A 14,998-nucleotide genomic window follows, 5' to 3' on the forward strand; every position below is an offset into this window, starting at 1 on the left:
AGCAGTGTCCCTGTTGTCATGGCAATGCAGGCTTCTGTCTCTTTTCTCTCAGTTTCCCCTCCCATTGCATTTCCCCTCCACGCCAGAGTGAGGTCATGTGACTGTGCTGACGTCAGATTGGAGAGGCAGGCGAGGGAGAGCGTTGGCTTGTGTGTGCGTGCATGTGCGTGTGTGTTTTAAACAAACCCTCTTGCTTGAACGAATCTCTGGAAGTCTGTCTCTGTATAACTCAGTCAGTTTTTCATTTCGTCCACATCGTTCTCAATCCTCTTCTTGTGTGTTTTCCCGTTACTCTTCTGGCCTGTTGCTTCTTCCTCTCCCTCCACAAACTTGGTGTACAGACTGCTGAGTGATGGACTGCTAAACAACTTGTACATCGCTACAAAGTGAGGTAAGCGCCGTGTGTATTCGTAGGATGGATTTTTAGAATGACTAGTGGCTGCGTCTGGAACCACAGCTGAAAAGGTTTCTGCTTTTTGTTGCATAGCAAGAAGATTCCTATACTTCTTCGGGGGATGTGTATTAACTCCTAACCAAAGTCAACGTGGTTGTGACAGTCTTCGTAAAAGATCAACCCCGATTGCAAGACAAGTTGCTTTCTGTCTCAGCAAACAGCCTGATCTTTTTTTCAAAGCCGCTGCAGGAAGTGATGGGGGTGGGGGCCGGAGGGGCGGTTATGCTAAGGCGAATGCGATCATTACGGGGGCCGAGAGTGTTATGTGGTCTCTAGCCACGAGTGATGTGCTGCGCCACATGGCTTTCCCTCTCCCAAGCATTCTAATGTTAGTGGCAGTCGTGGGCTGGAGCTGTTTCTTCTGCCTGCTAGGAGGGAGGAAGGGAGGGGGGCTGAGCAGCTGCCACCTGCCCCCCTTGGAGAGAATGGGAAAAAGCATGAGTGGCATGCAGTGCATGTCTTGTAGTCTTCATGTCAATTTGAATAGTTACCATTTGAAGCGCACACACAACTAATAGGGTAAGAGTTTCCCCGATTTTTTTTTTCCTCGATACAGGTTGCACTTAAGAACCCCTCCTCCATCTTTTCAAGACCCTCACACACAAACCCACCCGTCTCGTTGCACGCCTCAAACAAAAGCAAGCCGGCCCACATTAGCCCAGAGAGGGCGGATTGAAAGAAACATTGACAACAAGTGGTTTAATCTTCCAATCAAACTCCCCACTCTTACCCAGGCTTAGGTTTTTTTTCATCTGCTGAGAGACTTTTTTTTTTTTTCAATCTCTTTCTCTCCATCTGCCCTCCAACTTTGTGAGTCCAGAACATGCAGCAGGCTCAATGTCTTGTTGAAGATTCATATTTACATTCACGAATTAGAGGAGATCTTTGTCTTGCAATTTACTATTTGCCCCATCGTAGCCATTTTTCAGTGAAATGCTTTCAAGTTATCATCTACAGCATCATCCAAAGATTGCGTGAATCTGAAACAATCTCTGTGTTTGAGGGTCAAGGCCGAAAAACCACATTGGATGCTCGTGATTGCCGAGCCCTTAAATGGCACTGCACCACAAAGAGGAATGTAACACTAAAGGGTATCACAAAATATGCTCAGCAATATTTCCAGAAAACATTGTTGGTGAACACAAACCACAGTTCCATCCGCTCTTGCTAGCTGAAACTCGACAGTGGAAAGTTGAAGCCACAACCCAGAAGTGCAGACGTTTTCTCTCGGGTCATTTACGGTGCAAAACTGTTCTGTGTTCAGAAAATTACGATTAAGTTCGTTAAGGAAAAGCAGGATCCTATGTCATCCGGAATGAAAGGCACTGTAGATCGTTCGTCTCACATTCTGCAAATCATATAAAGTGGAAGACGCAAAGGCCAAAGACATTTGAACTGGAATAGTAATAGACAAGAATGGGAAAACATCCCTATTTCTAAACGTGAGAAACAAAAAAGGATGTGTTGCAGGATTGTTTTGTCTCAACTTTTAGGGAACTTGATTTGTGTGTTTTATATATAAATATATATCTATACGTGTGTGTCTGTGTGTGTGTTGGCTTTTGTTTATTTTTTATTTTTCCAAAATGTTTGACGTTTGATCCATTATTTTTTTGAATGGATTTATAAGCATAGTTGTGATATTATATTTGTGCCGGCCGAGCCCCTGTCCCCCGTGAAAAGTAGCGGTCCACTTTATTTCCTTTGGAAAGCATTCATATCAACCTTAGTGACACGCTTGCATGCATGCATGCAAAATGTAGAGCTGCTGTTTTTTTATTGCAAATACCATTTGGATGCTACATTGACTGCAATTGAAGTTCCAAACTTTATGAAGCTAAATATCACAAGTTTGGCTAAACTGCTTAAGGTTTCTATAACATCCTGTTTTGTACTTTGGAGGACTCATGTAACACCAGTGGAAACTAACTTGAAGGCAGTTTATGTAACCAGTGATTTATGACCCCAGTCAGGAAGAAAGAGATGGAAAGAAAATGTGTGAGAAAGAAACTAAACAGATAAGAGAAGATACATATGCTGAAGGAGTAAGCTTTAATCAGATTACTTTCAGAGACCGAAAAGTTGAATAAATATTTAAATAATGTGTCTTTGACGATCAAAAAAGTAAGGTAGAACCAAATATTCCTTATGCTGCAATTCGTTTTGCGACGCTAGTCGACCTCTATCTGTTCAGTCCATCTTTCTTTCTTTCTTTCGATGTAACAAAAGCACATGGGGCATCAAAAACCTCATCAGAAATTGCATAGTGCCCACTTGATGATGTCAGAAATTATACTCAGTGCATTCCACATTGTCCAAACTTGCTTGTCTGCCATTGTGTGAGTTGCTTAGGCCTTTTCTAACCATAGTATTCAACACAATTCCGTGACCTTTCACAGTTTCCTTCCTTTGTCAGCAAGGTCATCTTTTCTTTTCAGGCACTTCTCCTGAATTGCAACTGGGGCATTATATGTAGGTTCTCAACAGTAACGCTTTTGGGCATGGGCGACACGGACAGAATTCGGGGCACTTACCAAGGAGCTAATCGTTCCTCCTTCCTCGAAAGACAGATTCATGTCCTTTATGACATATTATTATTATTATTATTAAATCATTCCTTATGTTATTAGGATGTTTACATGAATGATATTTAGCATGTAAAGGCATGTTTGTTTAAATATATAATTAATGGAGGGATGTTTTGTACAAGAGTTGTATTGTGGCGTTCAATCGTAATTGCATTTATGGGAACTGGGGGCAGGCGGGGAGGGGAGGGGGCTATGAAGAATGGTTGTCAAGGACTAAATGATGATCCCCTTTTGGGACCAAGACTATTAGGTGATGGCTAATGATGATGATGGAGGTGTAGTTGCATCACAAGCTTGCAGTGTTGCTCACTTATGTGCTTTTATACACCAACGTTTTGGATGTTCAGCTCAAACCCATTTTGGACATGAGGTGTAGTTTGTTTGCAATAATGTGTTAATTCCCTAAAACCTCAACTCTTTGCTAGGATCCTAAAGGTGATTCCAAAGAAGAGAAAATAATTCATCATCAGAACATTGCAGTAGCTACGAGAAGCTCTTAAATCCTGCAGGGGAGCAGGACACAAGACCCTGGTTAATATGTAAATGAATATAAACAAATATTGTTCACTTTAACGTGAGTATGGTGTTAATATGAATGATAATTGGCAAATTTAAATATTATTGAATCTTCAGAGCACTGTTGCATGTCTTTTTTCTCTTTCTGCTCTTTGCGAAGGCGCCATCTGTGTCATCTGTAATTGATGAGTTATGGATGCGGTTCCATATTTATGATCAATGCAAAAGACATCTGGCCTGATACAGAAATTACGCTTTGTCATTTTGCAATTGGGTTCTTTATAGAGGGGTCATGGGTCATTTAACTGAAATCCTACGTCAAGTGTTTGCTGAATGCTCAAAGGGGTCGCCTGCAGTCCATGCAGGGTGGTGTTAAACACTAACTGGGCTCATTTGTAAAGGATAACCCTGGCCTATAGGCTCTCATGTATTTGTCGGACATATGGGAAACAGATGTTCTATTTTTATCCACAGAGTGGAATTCCCACACTGAAATATCATGTTGGAGCAAATGATAAAAAGGAAGTTGATGTCACTTACTTTCTAGACAATATTTGAAGGTTTGATACGATTTCGTAAGCTAACCTTGTCACTTTCCATGATATAGTAAATTATTTGAGCCACCATAAGATAATCATGTCTAGAATAAAAAATTATATCGTATCTTATTTTGAAAATATTACAGATTTTATTATCAGTATTATTATTATTATGAACTTACATTTCAATAATCCTGTTTTTGTGTTTTTTCTAGTAAACTGTGTTAAGATGTTAATCATTATGTGGGTAGCACACTAAATTAAGATCATAATCCAAAATCAAGCTTTCCAGCAGTCTGTATTTTCAGAAGAGATTCAAAGACGCTCTAGTTCCGTGGAGTCATCCTGTCTCCTGACCTCCCCTGATGTGACTTCCGTTCTTTTGGTTATTTTCCGTGATGCCACATCCTGTTTCTATATTTTTCTGCACAGGAAGTAAAGCGAGCTCCGGTCCATCCCTGGGGGTATACTTAATGAGAACCATCTCGAGCCTCGAGCTTTGCCTCCAGACCACTCTCACTGTCTACCACAATGGCATAGCCTTCTTGATGTCTGTACACTTGCTTTGGTTGTTCTAGTCAAGTGTCAGCCTTGACTTGGCACATTTTGGAACCGCCACTACTGATAGTGTTTTACGTATGGCCAGATTGGGGAGTGTATTGTTTTGTTGAACCACAACCTTCTAATCCAAAGTTTAACTAGAGCAGCTCTGTCTGCAAAAAGTGTTTGTTGGTCTGTCAACTATTTAACTATTTAACACTGTGCAGGGAGAAGGATATATACCTCTGTGTTAACTGTTAACTGGGAGTGCCTCAGGGGTCAGTCCTGTGGTCTCTTCTTTTTATTGTATGTATGGTGTATGTCCAAATCGTCCGAAATGAACTTGGAGAAAAAAAGGCAATTATGTTTTCTACTCCCTTTCCTACGGAAGAGGATTAGGGCAGGTGAGGAAAATAAAAAGCGGGTGACAGGAATCTGACTTTTTTTTTCTCAGAATTGTGACTTTAAAGTTTGAATTCCCACTTTCTGACTTTAAAGTCAGAATTCTCAAATATGTCAAGTTCAAACTCATCTTCACAGCAAATCATCATAGTATCATTCCAAGCAGTGACCCAAGTGTTTGCTAGGCCCGATTGTCATGTCAGGCTGACCAGACATGGACATCAAATTCATCATAACCAATATTGGGAGTACAAAGCAGCAAGGAAGCTGAGCTGACTCCCGCTTGCTTCCAAAATAGTTGTCGAGTATGACTCAGTTGAGTGGGTGCTGAATCCGCTGGTACTTTTTTCTTCATACACCTTTTCTTTCACATTGCATCATTTTTGTGCAGAATGTATTTTATGTTTGTTTTTTTCTATTGCAAAGCAAAAATGAATTGCTGTCATCTTTTTAGTGATGATAAAATTGACTTTTACATTTGTTTTTCTATATGAATCAATGAGGCTTGAGCACCTACTCTTCCTTTTGCAATTCTGTTACTATGGTAACCTAATGAAGGAAGAAAAAAATATAAAGGTATGTTCGCCCTCTATCCACCTATAACCTGGTCACCAGATTCTCGTCAGAATATTTGAATGGATTTAACCTTTGTGGGTCCACCAGAGCACATGTCACAAACACTGGGATTGAAAATATATGGGGTTTTTTTTTCTTCACGGAAATTAGATTTGGATAAAATGTTTAATTTTGAGACAAAATTCGGACTGTCACTTTGTGTGTGTGAGTGTGTGTTTTCTCGTCACTTGAGTATTTTGTTTTGCTGTTTCTCACATTGTAAAGGCAGCCTTCATAAATTTCAATTCAGCTGTCAGAAGGACTTTTTCTTTACAATAGGCTAGCTGCCTGCTACTCACTTCACGTACCTTCACCCACACCCACACACGTAGACACATACATCACGCAGTTCAAGCCTCTCTGTTTTAACGGGGAGTAAAATGTGAATGCATGTATAAGTGGATAAACATGGCACTGCATTCACCCAGAAAGCTCCCCAATGGTCACGTTATGTGAACAGTATGTTTCTATGGTAACTGCTATTAAAATAAGCTTCATAAGCGAGTGTAGGTTGCAGTAAATGGGTTAGTGTATGGGATTTATGTATAAGCAAAAAAAAAGAGTAGTGTTGAGATTGACTATTTGTGTTCAAGGGGCTTTTTTTTTTATGCTCCTGCTGGTTTTATATTTGCAGTCTTGTTTTGGAAGTGAAATATAGTTGATAAATGTGTATTGAACTTTTTAATTTAGCCCCACATTGTGGAAGTAACAAGTTGCAGCATGTGTGACTATTACTGTAGAATACTAAAATTGCAATAGTCTTTTCTAGTCAACCTCCGATTTCTGGATTGAAAAAAAAAAAGATAAAAATGAAATTAATGATTCCTTGTGATTTAAACATTAATAGTCAACCCCATTGTCTATATTTTGCCATTTCACCAGCTTTTTGAGATTGACCAGCAGTGGAGTCTGCTCCTACTTAATTGATGTTTTCGTGTATGCTTAACTGGACTAAGTAATTTATGCTACAGTCAAGCCGAAGGCAAAACATCACTTAAATTCGGGTCTGGTTTAAACGTAGATTTATGCTACATCACGAAAATTTATAGTTCATCCGCATATTTTTGTGCATTTTATTTTAGTGCGAATCTGGGAATTGAACTACAATTTTTCAATGATTGTACATTAACATTCCCCAACCACCTGCTTTCACAATACTAAAACAGTAAACACTACAAAATGTATTTGGGTGATAATCCATTCGAATTAAGTTTTGACTTGATGCAGCCTGATTAATATAGCAGGTACGTTTCTGTTCAAAACTATTTGTCAAAGAAATAAAAATGTCCAGTTCTGATTTACTAAACATACTTTATCAGAGCTGCAATGACATTTTCCCTTGTAACATTGGAAGCTATTTCACCAACAAAAACATTACCATGTTTGGCTGCTTAGCATGCACTTCTACAAACAGTAAATTTCCCTTTTGATGTTACTTTCGAGAAGGACTAACAGATGTGTTTGGCAAATATGCAGCTATCTCCCGGAGCATTGGCTGGGATTTTATGTGTAAGTGCAAATTAAGCGCACAATGTGGCGAAATGCAACTTCAATAATGCAATTTTGTTACTATGCAAGACTATCAGCTTTGCAAATTAGGAGAAATATTACAAGTGAAAAAGACGTTCGCCCTCTGCCTTGAACAAAGAGCAAAATTGTTCAGCAGCACACGTCAGCAAACAATCTTCAGTTCCTCAAAAACCAATGGGTGTCTCCTACTGAGTCAACTTCAGGAAATGGTGCAAAAGGGCCCAGCTCAACTTACTAGGAATCCTTCCTTTTCACATTTGTAACACTTGTAGTAGCTGATCATGCGAGTGAGTGAGTGAGTGACCCTGTGTGAAACTATGCTGTGGACTGGCGCCAACATCCATTCTTTCCCCTGGCTTCCCCAATACCGCAACTACTTTGGTATTATTTCCAGAGATGGATAGAGTAGGCCCAAACTACACTTATAAAAGCAATGTTACTTTAGAATGATGTGCACACTTAAAAATGCTGGGTTAAAAACAACCCAATTGGGTAACAAATTTGGACAAACCCAGGAAGTTGGGTCAATTTTCACCCTGTAATGGTAAAGTCTAAAGTCTTTGGGCGGATGAGACGGGCACCTTACTCACTTCACAAAGAGAAAAAGTTGTTTTTTTTAAATACTCAGAAAACACGACTGAATAGTTTCTGCTTGGCATTTTTCAGAAGAAGAAAAAAAAGATCTTTTTTTTACCATTACTTTTGTCCTATTTTATAAAATTATCCAATAGATTGGTGTAATTCTCTACGTTGCTTGTTGCATTCGAATGTAATTTGACAAGACTATTTTCTCCCCTCCGAGTTGCTAATGTAAACCTGAACCGCTATCAAAGTCTGAGTTTAATGTGTGTCAAGTGATTTTATAGACAGCTTAAGCTCATGCTGAGCATATGGTGCTGAGTGTACTTTGTACACAGAACTAGTTTCCATGAATGTTCCGTTTGTTTGTAAAAATGGGAGTGATTTCATCCTGTTAAACGTCAAGTGCATGCAGTTTGCAATTTCGGGTAGCACTTCACGAAAGCCACTTAAGGTCAGACATTTGAATCCTTTTGACTGGACAAGACAATTATTTTGTAAATTACTAATAGCTACTGTATGTATTCGTGTTTGTCGGTCAAAATAACTTTTGGCACATCTTACTTTGCTTACAAGGTTGTTTAAAATGCAAACTTCAGTCCGCTTCATACGAAACTGGCAACGAGAATGTCAATTCACATTTTCAAAGCTCTGTGCTGACATCTTTTGCATTTGAAAATCAAAGCTTCTTAATTTCTGTGTCCTCCAGCAGTGAGTCTACTATTTGAAGGACTACCAGACATGGGGAAGCAGAACAGCAAGCTTCGTCCTGAGGTGATGCAGGACCTGCTGGAGAGCACCGACTTCACCGAGCATGAGATCCAAGAGTGGTACAAAGGTTTCTTGCGAGATTGCCCCAGTGGAAACCTGTCCATGGAGGAGTTTAAGAAGATCTATGGCAACTTTTTCCCGTATGGAGATGCCTCGAAGTTTGCAGAGCATGTGTTTCGCACATTTGACGCAAATGGTGATGGGACAATAGACTTTCGGGAGTTCATCATTGCTCTGAGTGTGACGTCACGAGGAAAGCTGGAGCAGAAGCTAAAATGGGCCTTTAGTATGTACGACCTGGATGGAAACGGCTATATCAGTAAATCTGAAATGCTGGAGATTGTACAGGTGAGTAAGTCCTCTTTGTTTTTTTTTTTACAAGGGCTAAAATACAGAATATAACATTTTGTGGTAAATTTAACATTAGTCCCGGCAAAGGTTGTCGTAACAGTGAACCAAAAGATCCCTTGGAGAGATTAGGAAAAACACTGCTATTGGCAAATGAGGACACTTTTGCTCAAAGATCCTAAAAGGTTCTTTTTGTTCATTTATCTATGGCAACCACACGTATACATAGACAAATCATTGAAATGCACTCCCATTAGAGGACTAACCCACATAGATATAGACTTAATGTTTTGTGAAACATTTTGCTAAGTGGTGTGCCGTGAAATGTACCTTGGCTTAATAAAGGTTGCGAAACACTACTGCGATGGATGGATAAAAAAACCAATAAAAAAAAACCAGATGGCTTGTTTAAGTCATATAACACAAATGAAACATTCATCTGTTATTTAATGCAAACTTCACCAATCATTTTACTGTTAGTACAATACAATGTTTTTATTGTCATTGTACTGGCACAATGGAATATTCCTTTAAAGTGCAATGATTATTAAGTGACAGGTATAAAACAATACATTCGTGACCATCAGTGTTCCAATTAGACAGTGGTTCAACGTTTTCTGGGGTCTTCTACTGTGACAGCTCAGATATAAAAACCTTCCTGAAGTTGGTTTGTTCTTGATATGACAGCTGCGATTCGGCTGGTGATCACTCCAAGGTGTGTCATGCCTCTAGCCAAAGTCAGCGGGATAGTCTCCAGCACACCCGCAATATATTCTGAATAATCACAACGTGTTACGGGCGCACGTAATGAGCCTTAGGTGATTTCCGTCATATTTGACAGCTCTGCGTTTATAACATAAACACAGACCATTTGCAGTTTGGTGTGACTGTTACGAGTGCAAAATGTGAATTTTGACTCACAAACTATCACAGTAAGCATTTTTCATGACACTCAGGTTTGTGTTGCTTAACTTTTTGGTGACCTAAAAGATGAGCTTCCCTGACACTTTGTAATGGGAAGCATAACCATCTCCTATATAAAGCACTGTAATCACAATCAGCCCTCTTCTGTTCACATGTCAGCTCTCATTCTCCTCAAGGCCGCCTCCTTATTAGAGACACCGGGAGTAGGCTATGATTTTGGTGTTTACCACTGAGCAGCCTGCAAGGATTCAGACAACAGATGATAGTGTGTGTGTACGTGTGTGTACGCGCGAGCGTTATTTTTCAGATCTGTCCATTTTGCATACAAATTCATGTGTTGCATTTTGAAGAGACTCATTAGCAGGGGAAATTTTTTTTTTAAAAATGGTTCTTAAAAATCCCCTCAGCCGTCTTATGTTAGATAACAAGAAATCCAATGGTCCATATTTAACAGCTCTGCTCCTCTCTCACCCTGAGTAAATCCAATGACACGACCACAAAGCCGGGTCACTGAACACTGCTCAAGTTTTGAGCTCACTCTAAGTCAGCTGAGATTGACTCCAGCTCGATGTATAAATAAGCTATGTTTGGTTGAGAGGAGTGCAAACAACTGAGTTTAACATTCATCCATATTCTATACTGCTTGTCGCGGGGGGTCAGTAGGCGGGAGACACCCTGAACAGTTTGCCAGCCAATCACAGGGCACACAGAGAAAAACAACCATCCGCACTCACACTTACGGGCAATTTAGAGTGCTCAATCAGTCGATCATGCATGTTTTTGGGAAGTGGGAGGAAACCAAAGTGCCTGGAGAAAGCCCACGCAGGCATGGGGAGAACATGTAAACTTCACACAGGGCAAGCCTGAGGTGGAATCGAACCCACACCCTCTGAACTGTGAAGCGGATGTGCTAACCCGTGACCCACCATGCCGCCCTGATTTTAACAATTAAAAAAAAGGAAAAGTTTCTTAACATTTTACTATGATGTACTATGTAACAGTAATCTTACGGTTGGTAGAAGTTTCAGTTGTGTTGTAAATTGTTTATCTGAAATAAAACAAACTGTTTACTTCCATCAAAGTGATTTGGAAGAATTACTGACCAACCGTTTGTATGCCTTCATTCAGGCTATTTATAAGATGGTGTCCTCAGTGATGAAGATGCCTGAGGATGAGTCAACGCCTGAGAAAAGGACAGAGAAGATCTTCAGGCAAATGGACACCAACAGAGATGGTAGACATGCATTACCTGCTGCTCTTTCTTAAGCTGTACACACACACACACGCACACATTATTCAATTCTTGTCTGACTTTTCAACATTTAGAAATGAATATGCATTTTTCTTTCTATATTATAGAGCAAAAAAATGCAATTGTATCATTGGAACTATTCAGTCTAAATCCAGCCTTAAAGTTGAATTGAGATAGAAGCATGTTATTTTGACGTGCATGTGTGTCAAAACATGTCACTGCCAGCTGCTTTGCTGGCCGTCAGCTGTGTTCTTCTGACCTTTGTCCGCCTGACATTTCAAGCGATACTCCAATTTGAAGCATTGACAATTTAATTGACACAGACCTGATATTGATCCATCTTGCACACACTTCCTGCATTCATGCACTGTACTCCTGACCTGTGAGAACACTTTTCATTTTAGGCTGAATTTGCACTGTAAGTGGGGATAAGTTACCCGAATCCGATTTCTGGGAGCAGGAAGAGGGGGGAAAAAAAAGCACGATAGGAATCAGGCCTCTTCTAAATGTGGATAAAAAAAAAATCTGCCAATTCCCCCGCAGCGTATCCAACAGATTGGACACACACCATCAATGTGAGCTGCTTAAACTTGTTTCACAAACACAGCTGTAAATCTTAACTATGACAATAGCATCGACCAATAAATATGAAACATTAGCGATGCATAACTCATTAACAAAGAATACTTTAGATTTATTAAGCCCAAAAACATTTTGACAGTATTGGACAAGTACTAAATGTTATTTCATTTTTTTTACGAGATTCTTTTCAACATGGGTTTTGTCTATGCCACTGTTATGTTATGTTATGATTGTCCAATTTGCGAATCTGCAGTTGCGGGTTGTTCTAGTTTTCAGTGAATGCAAACAATGTCATATTGGAAATGTGTCACTTGAAATTTGCATGTAAATGGGAGTGACAATCTGATACTGGCATGGAACCATGTTTAGACACTCAGATCTGTAGTGTAATCAGCCGTAAGAATCGCAGTTAGATTTGAAAACACACTCACTATAAAAAGTATCGGAACAGTGAGACAAATTATTTTATTTTTAGTGAAGACTAAAAACATTTGGATTTGACTTTATATACTTCTGGATCATATCTGAATCAAATACAGTCCAAAAAATGGTCCATGAGTTATAATTTTTTTTCTAGTATTTGATTGCAAGAGTGCCAAGCACATGGTGTTGCTTGGCAACCTGGTTCATTCCCTTTGCACCATCTCCGAAGCGTTTAGGATGGTATTCTGTTTAAATTGCTTGTATTGGATTTTATAAAAAGGTGAATGGAAAAAAAACCACACTTCCTGTCAAAGTAGACTAGATGAACCACGCACACGTCATATGCAAAATCAGTATGACTTCCAGATCCAATAGTTCATTTCACATATAAAGTGTGACCTTTTTTCCAACTGGATCTCAATGGAATTTTCTGTCTTATTAACACAAACTTTCCCCAATTAGGCCTCTTTGGTGGTTAGACATGAATTTCTAAGTTACACATGGTGGGTGTGTTACAAGCCTAGACAGGAGGATTATCACACTTTCATAAGAAATTGATTTAAGTGTGAATGGGAGAATATGTCCCTTGCAAAGCTGCGGATTTTAAATGGTACAGTACTGAAATTTGCTATTTGAATAAATCATGTGTTTACTACTACTGTGTTTTAGGAAAACTATCCCTGGAGGAGTTCATCAAAGGGGCAAAGAGTGACCCTTCCATTGTACGCCTGTTGCAATGTGATCCCAGCAGTGCTGGACAGTTTTAAAGACGAGGCACCGACTTGACTTGTAAGACTCGCTTTGATAATCAACAAATGATGTCAGCCTTTCAACTAGATTACAACACGTAGTGTGTGGAAGTGCATGTATGACCTTTTGTGTGTCCTACCGGAAACTCATCCTTGACAAAAAAAGAGGGTTCTGTAGTCTTGTTATTTGATAGAAGCACTGTCCAAGGATTTTTGACTGTTGTATTTGATAAGACTATTCACACTGGTGCTTTCTTCTCCTTTAGAACTTGTCTGGGTCATCGACAACGCCCTTCACCCTCCACTATGGAGAAGACTGACGAAAAATGTCAAGCATGTGACAAAGAAGACGACAGGCCTTCTGTATGGACTGAAGACGTCAAACTCCTGACCCACGAGCAGTTTTCCTAAATCCAGGCAAACCCCAACTGCCAGACCTTCCATTGGTTTGAAAGCCTAGTCGACAGGCTCATAGAGAAGATTCCCACTAGGTTGTATATACACTGGCATTTCTGTATCATTGTCCTTGCTTGGCTCTTTGAGGACGGCGCAGAGTGTGCATGGTAGAGAAGGGTGTACAATAATGAGAACCGCAACGGCGGTCTGATAAAAATTACTTTGTGTAAGCAGAAGAATTTAATCTGCAGAGCAGACTTGAGAACAAGAATAATGTTTGACTTCCTCTTTGCTACATTGTGTGAGAATGTATATCAATGTATATGGTGAATTCCCAAAATGTGTTTCTTTTGCAAAACAAAACAAAACAATCTGCTCTTATTTGCATTTCACAGCACTTGCAAGGTCTCACAAATGGAAGGATGGTTTATAATCCCTTCAAGATGATTGACAGAGAACTTGTGGTCTCTCTAGTTTTTGAATATAATGTCAGGAGAGAAAAAGAAGAGCAATTTGTTCAGCAGATCCAACCTGCGATGGTTGTTCTGTCTGTCACATTTGCATATATGTATTCACGCTTATGTGGGATTTCCAGTATAAAAAAAAAACAAGACTTCACTTAATTTTAAATGTTTTTAAATACTGCATGTCTGGTGGGATCAATCAGTACTGAAAGCACATATGCATGGAGCTTATGCTTGTGTTTATTTACAACTGTTGTGTGAAGATGAGTGGCTGAATCTCACATGCAGTTCTTTGCCTCTGTTCTCCAGTACTGTTATTGCTAGGATCCGTACTACCAGTAGTCAGTATTATTGAAACCACTGTTGGAAGTTTCTTTTAAAAAGTGCGAACCTTAGAGGCACCTTGGCCCCTTCATCGTGGAGGAGCATTTTCACTTGGGCTTAGCTTTGGGACTGAAGAACTGTATTGAAGTATTAAAGAACTGCTGTTTTTATTTCTACCATGCAGATAAAAACATAATCACTCCATAAACTACTGCAATGATATCCCGAATGGGTTGCTTTTATTGTAATTGTGAGAGTTTCTCTCTTTTTTTTTTTTCCAGGACCATGTCAGAGGTGTAACTTTTCTGTAAAATTGAAAAAAAAAAAATCTTGTGGTTAAGTGCCAAATAAGCAACACAAGCAGTATTATATAAACGTATACTGTACATTGTGATTTGTTCAATGGAATGTTTGTAGTTGTTGCATTTTTGTAGGTTTTGTATGGTATCCTATGTTGAATGGCTAAAGTTGGCGAAATACACAATTCTGATCTTGGTCAGCCTTAAAAGTAAACAATTAAGTTTACAGTTTGACGCAGTTTCTTGTGTTCGGTGTTATTGTCATTTTGGTTACAGACTGATCTCTGAATTCTTCTTCTAGCTGTTTCCCAAAGTTTGAGTGGTGCGAAGACTCGGCTTTTATCTTTGAGAAATCTCACGGCACACTACCAAACAAAATATTATCAAAACTATGGAAAGAAATGAATGATGTACAAAATAAACAAAAAAAGACTAACGGTGGAAACAGTGAAAAATAAAAACCCTATCTGGACTACTCAAGTCCCAAATAAATTTTGGGTAAAAAACAGTCAACATTAAATAGAAGAATTGGTGCAAAGGTACAGTGGAAGCAATGTTGATAATAATTTGGAATGGTGGCAAAAAAGAATGAAAGGGGAAAGGAACGAAGATGGTCACTACCAACACATTCTTTAATAATTAATCGTTGTTGCCGGGTAACAGCAAAGCCATGACAAAACTAAACCAAAACTAATCATTTACA

At 39.3% G+C, this 14,998-nt stretch overlaps 1 protein-coding gene across 2 annotated transcripts; it reads left to right on the forward strand.

Moving 5' to 3' along the window:
• The first annotated feature begins 144 nt into the window (after positions 1–144).
• Positions 145–14,521, forward strand: ncalda (neurocalcin delta a). 2 transcript variants are annotated; one of them, XM_085919115.1, is made up of 5 exons: positions 145–391; positions 8,476–8,882; positions 10,935–11,040; positions 12,733–12,852; positions 13,079–14,521. In XM_085919115.1, the coding sequence occupies exons 2-4, from the start codon at positions 8,505–8,507 to the stop codon at positions 12,828–12,830; spliced, it is 582 nt and encodes a 193-aa protein (XP_085775241.1). In that variant the 5' UTR covers positions 145–391; positions 8,476–8,504; the 3' UTR covers positions 12,831–12,852; positions 13,079–14,521. The 2 variants fall into 2 exon arrangements, with proteins under 2 accessions (XP_085775241.1, XP_085775240.1); XM_085919114.1 differs by having other exon boundaries at positions 147–391; positions 8,473–8,882.
• The last annotated feature ends 477 nt before the right edge of the window (positions 14,522–14,998 follow it).

This window comes from Syngnathus leptorhynchus, chromosome 8 (assembly GCF_054491065.1).
Source record: "Syngnathus leptorhynchus isolate UIUO chromosome 8, UIUO_Slep, whole genome shotgun sequence".
Taxonomy (NCBI): domain Eukaryota; kingdom Metazoa; phylum Chordata; class Actinopteri; order Syngnathiformes; family Syngnathidae; genus Syngnathus; species Syngnathus leptorhynchus.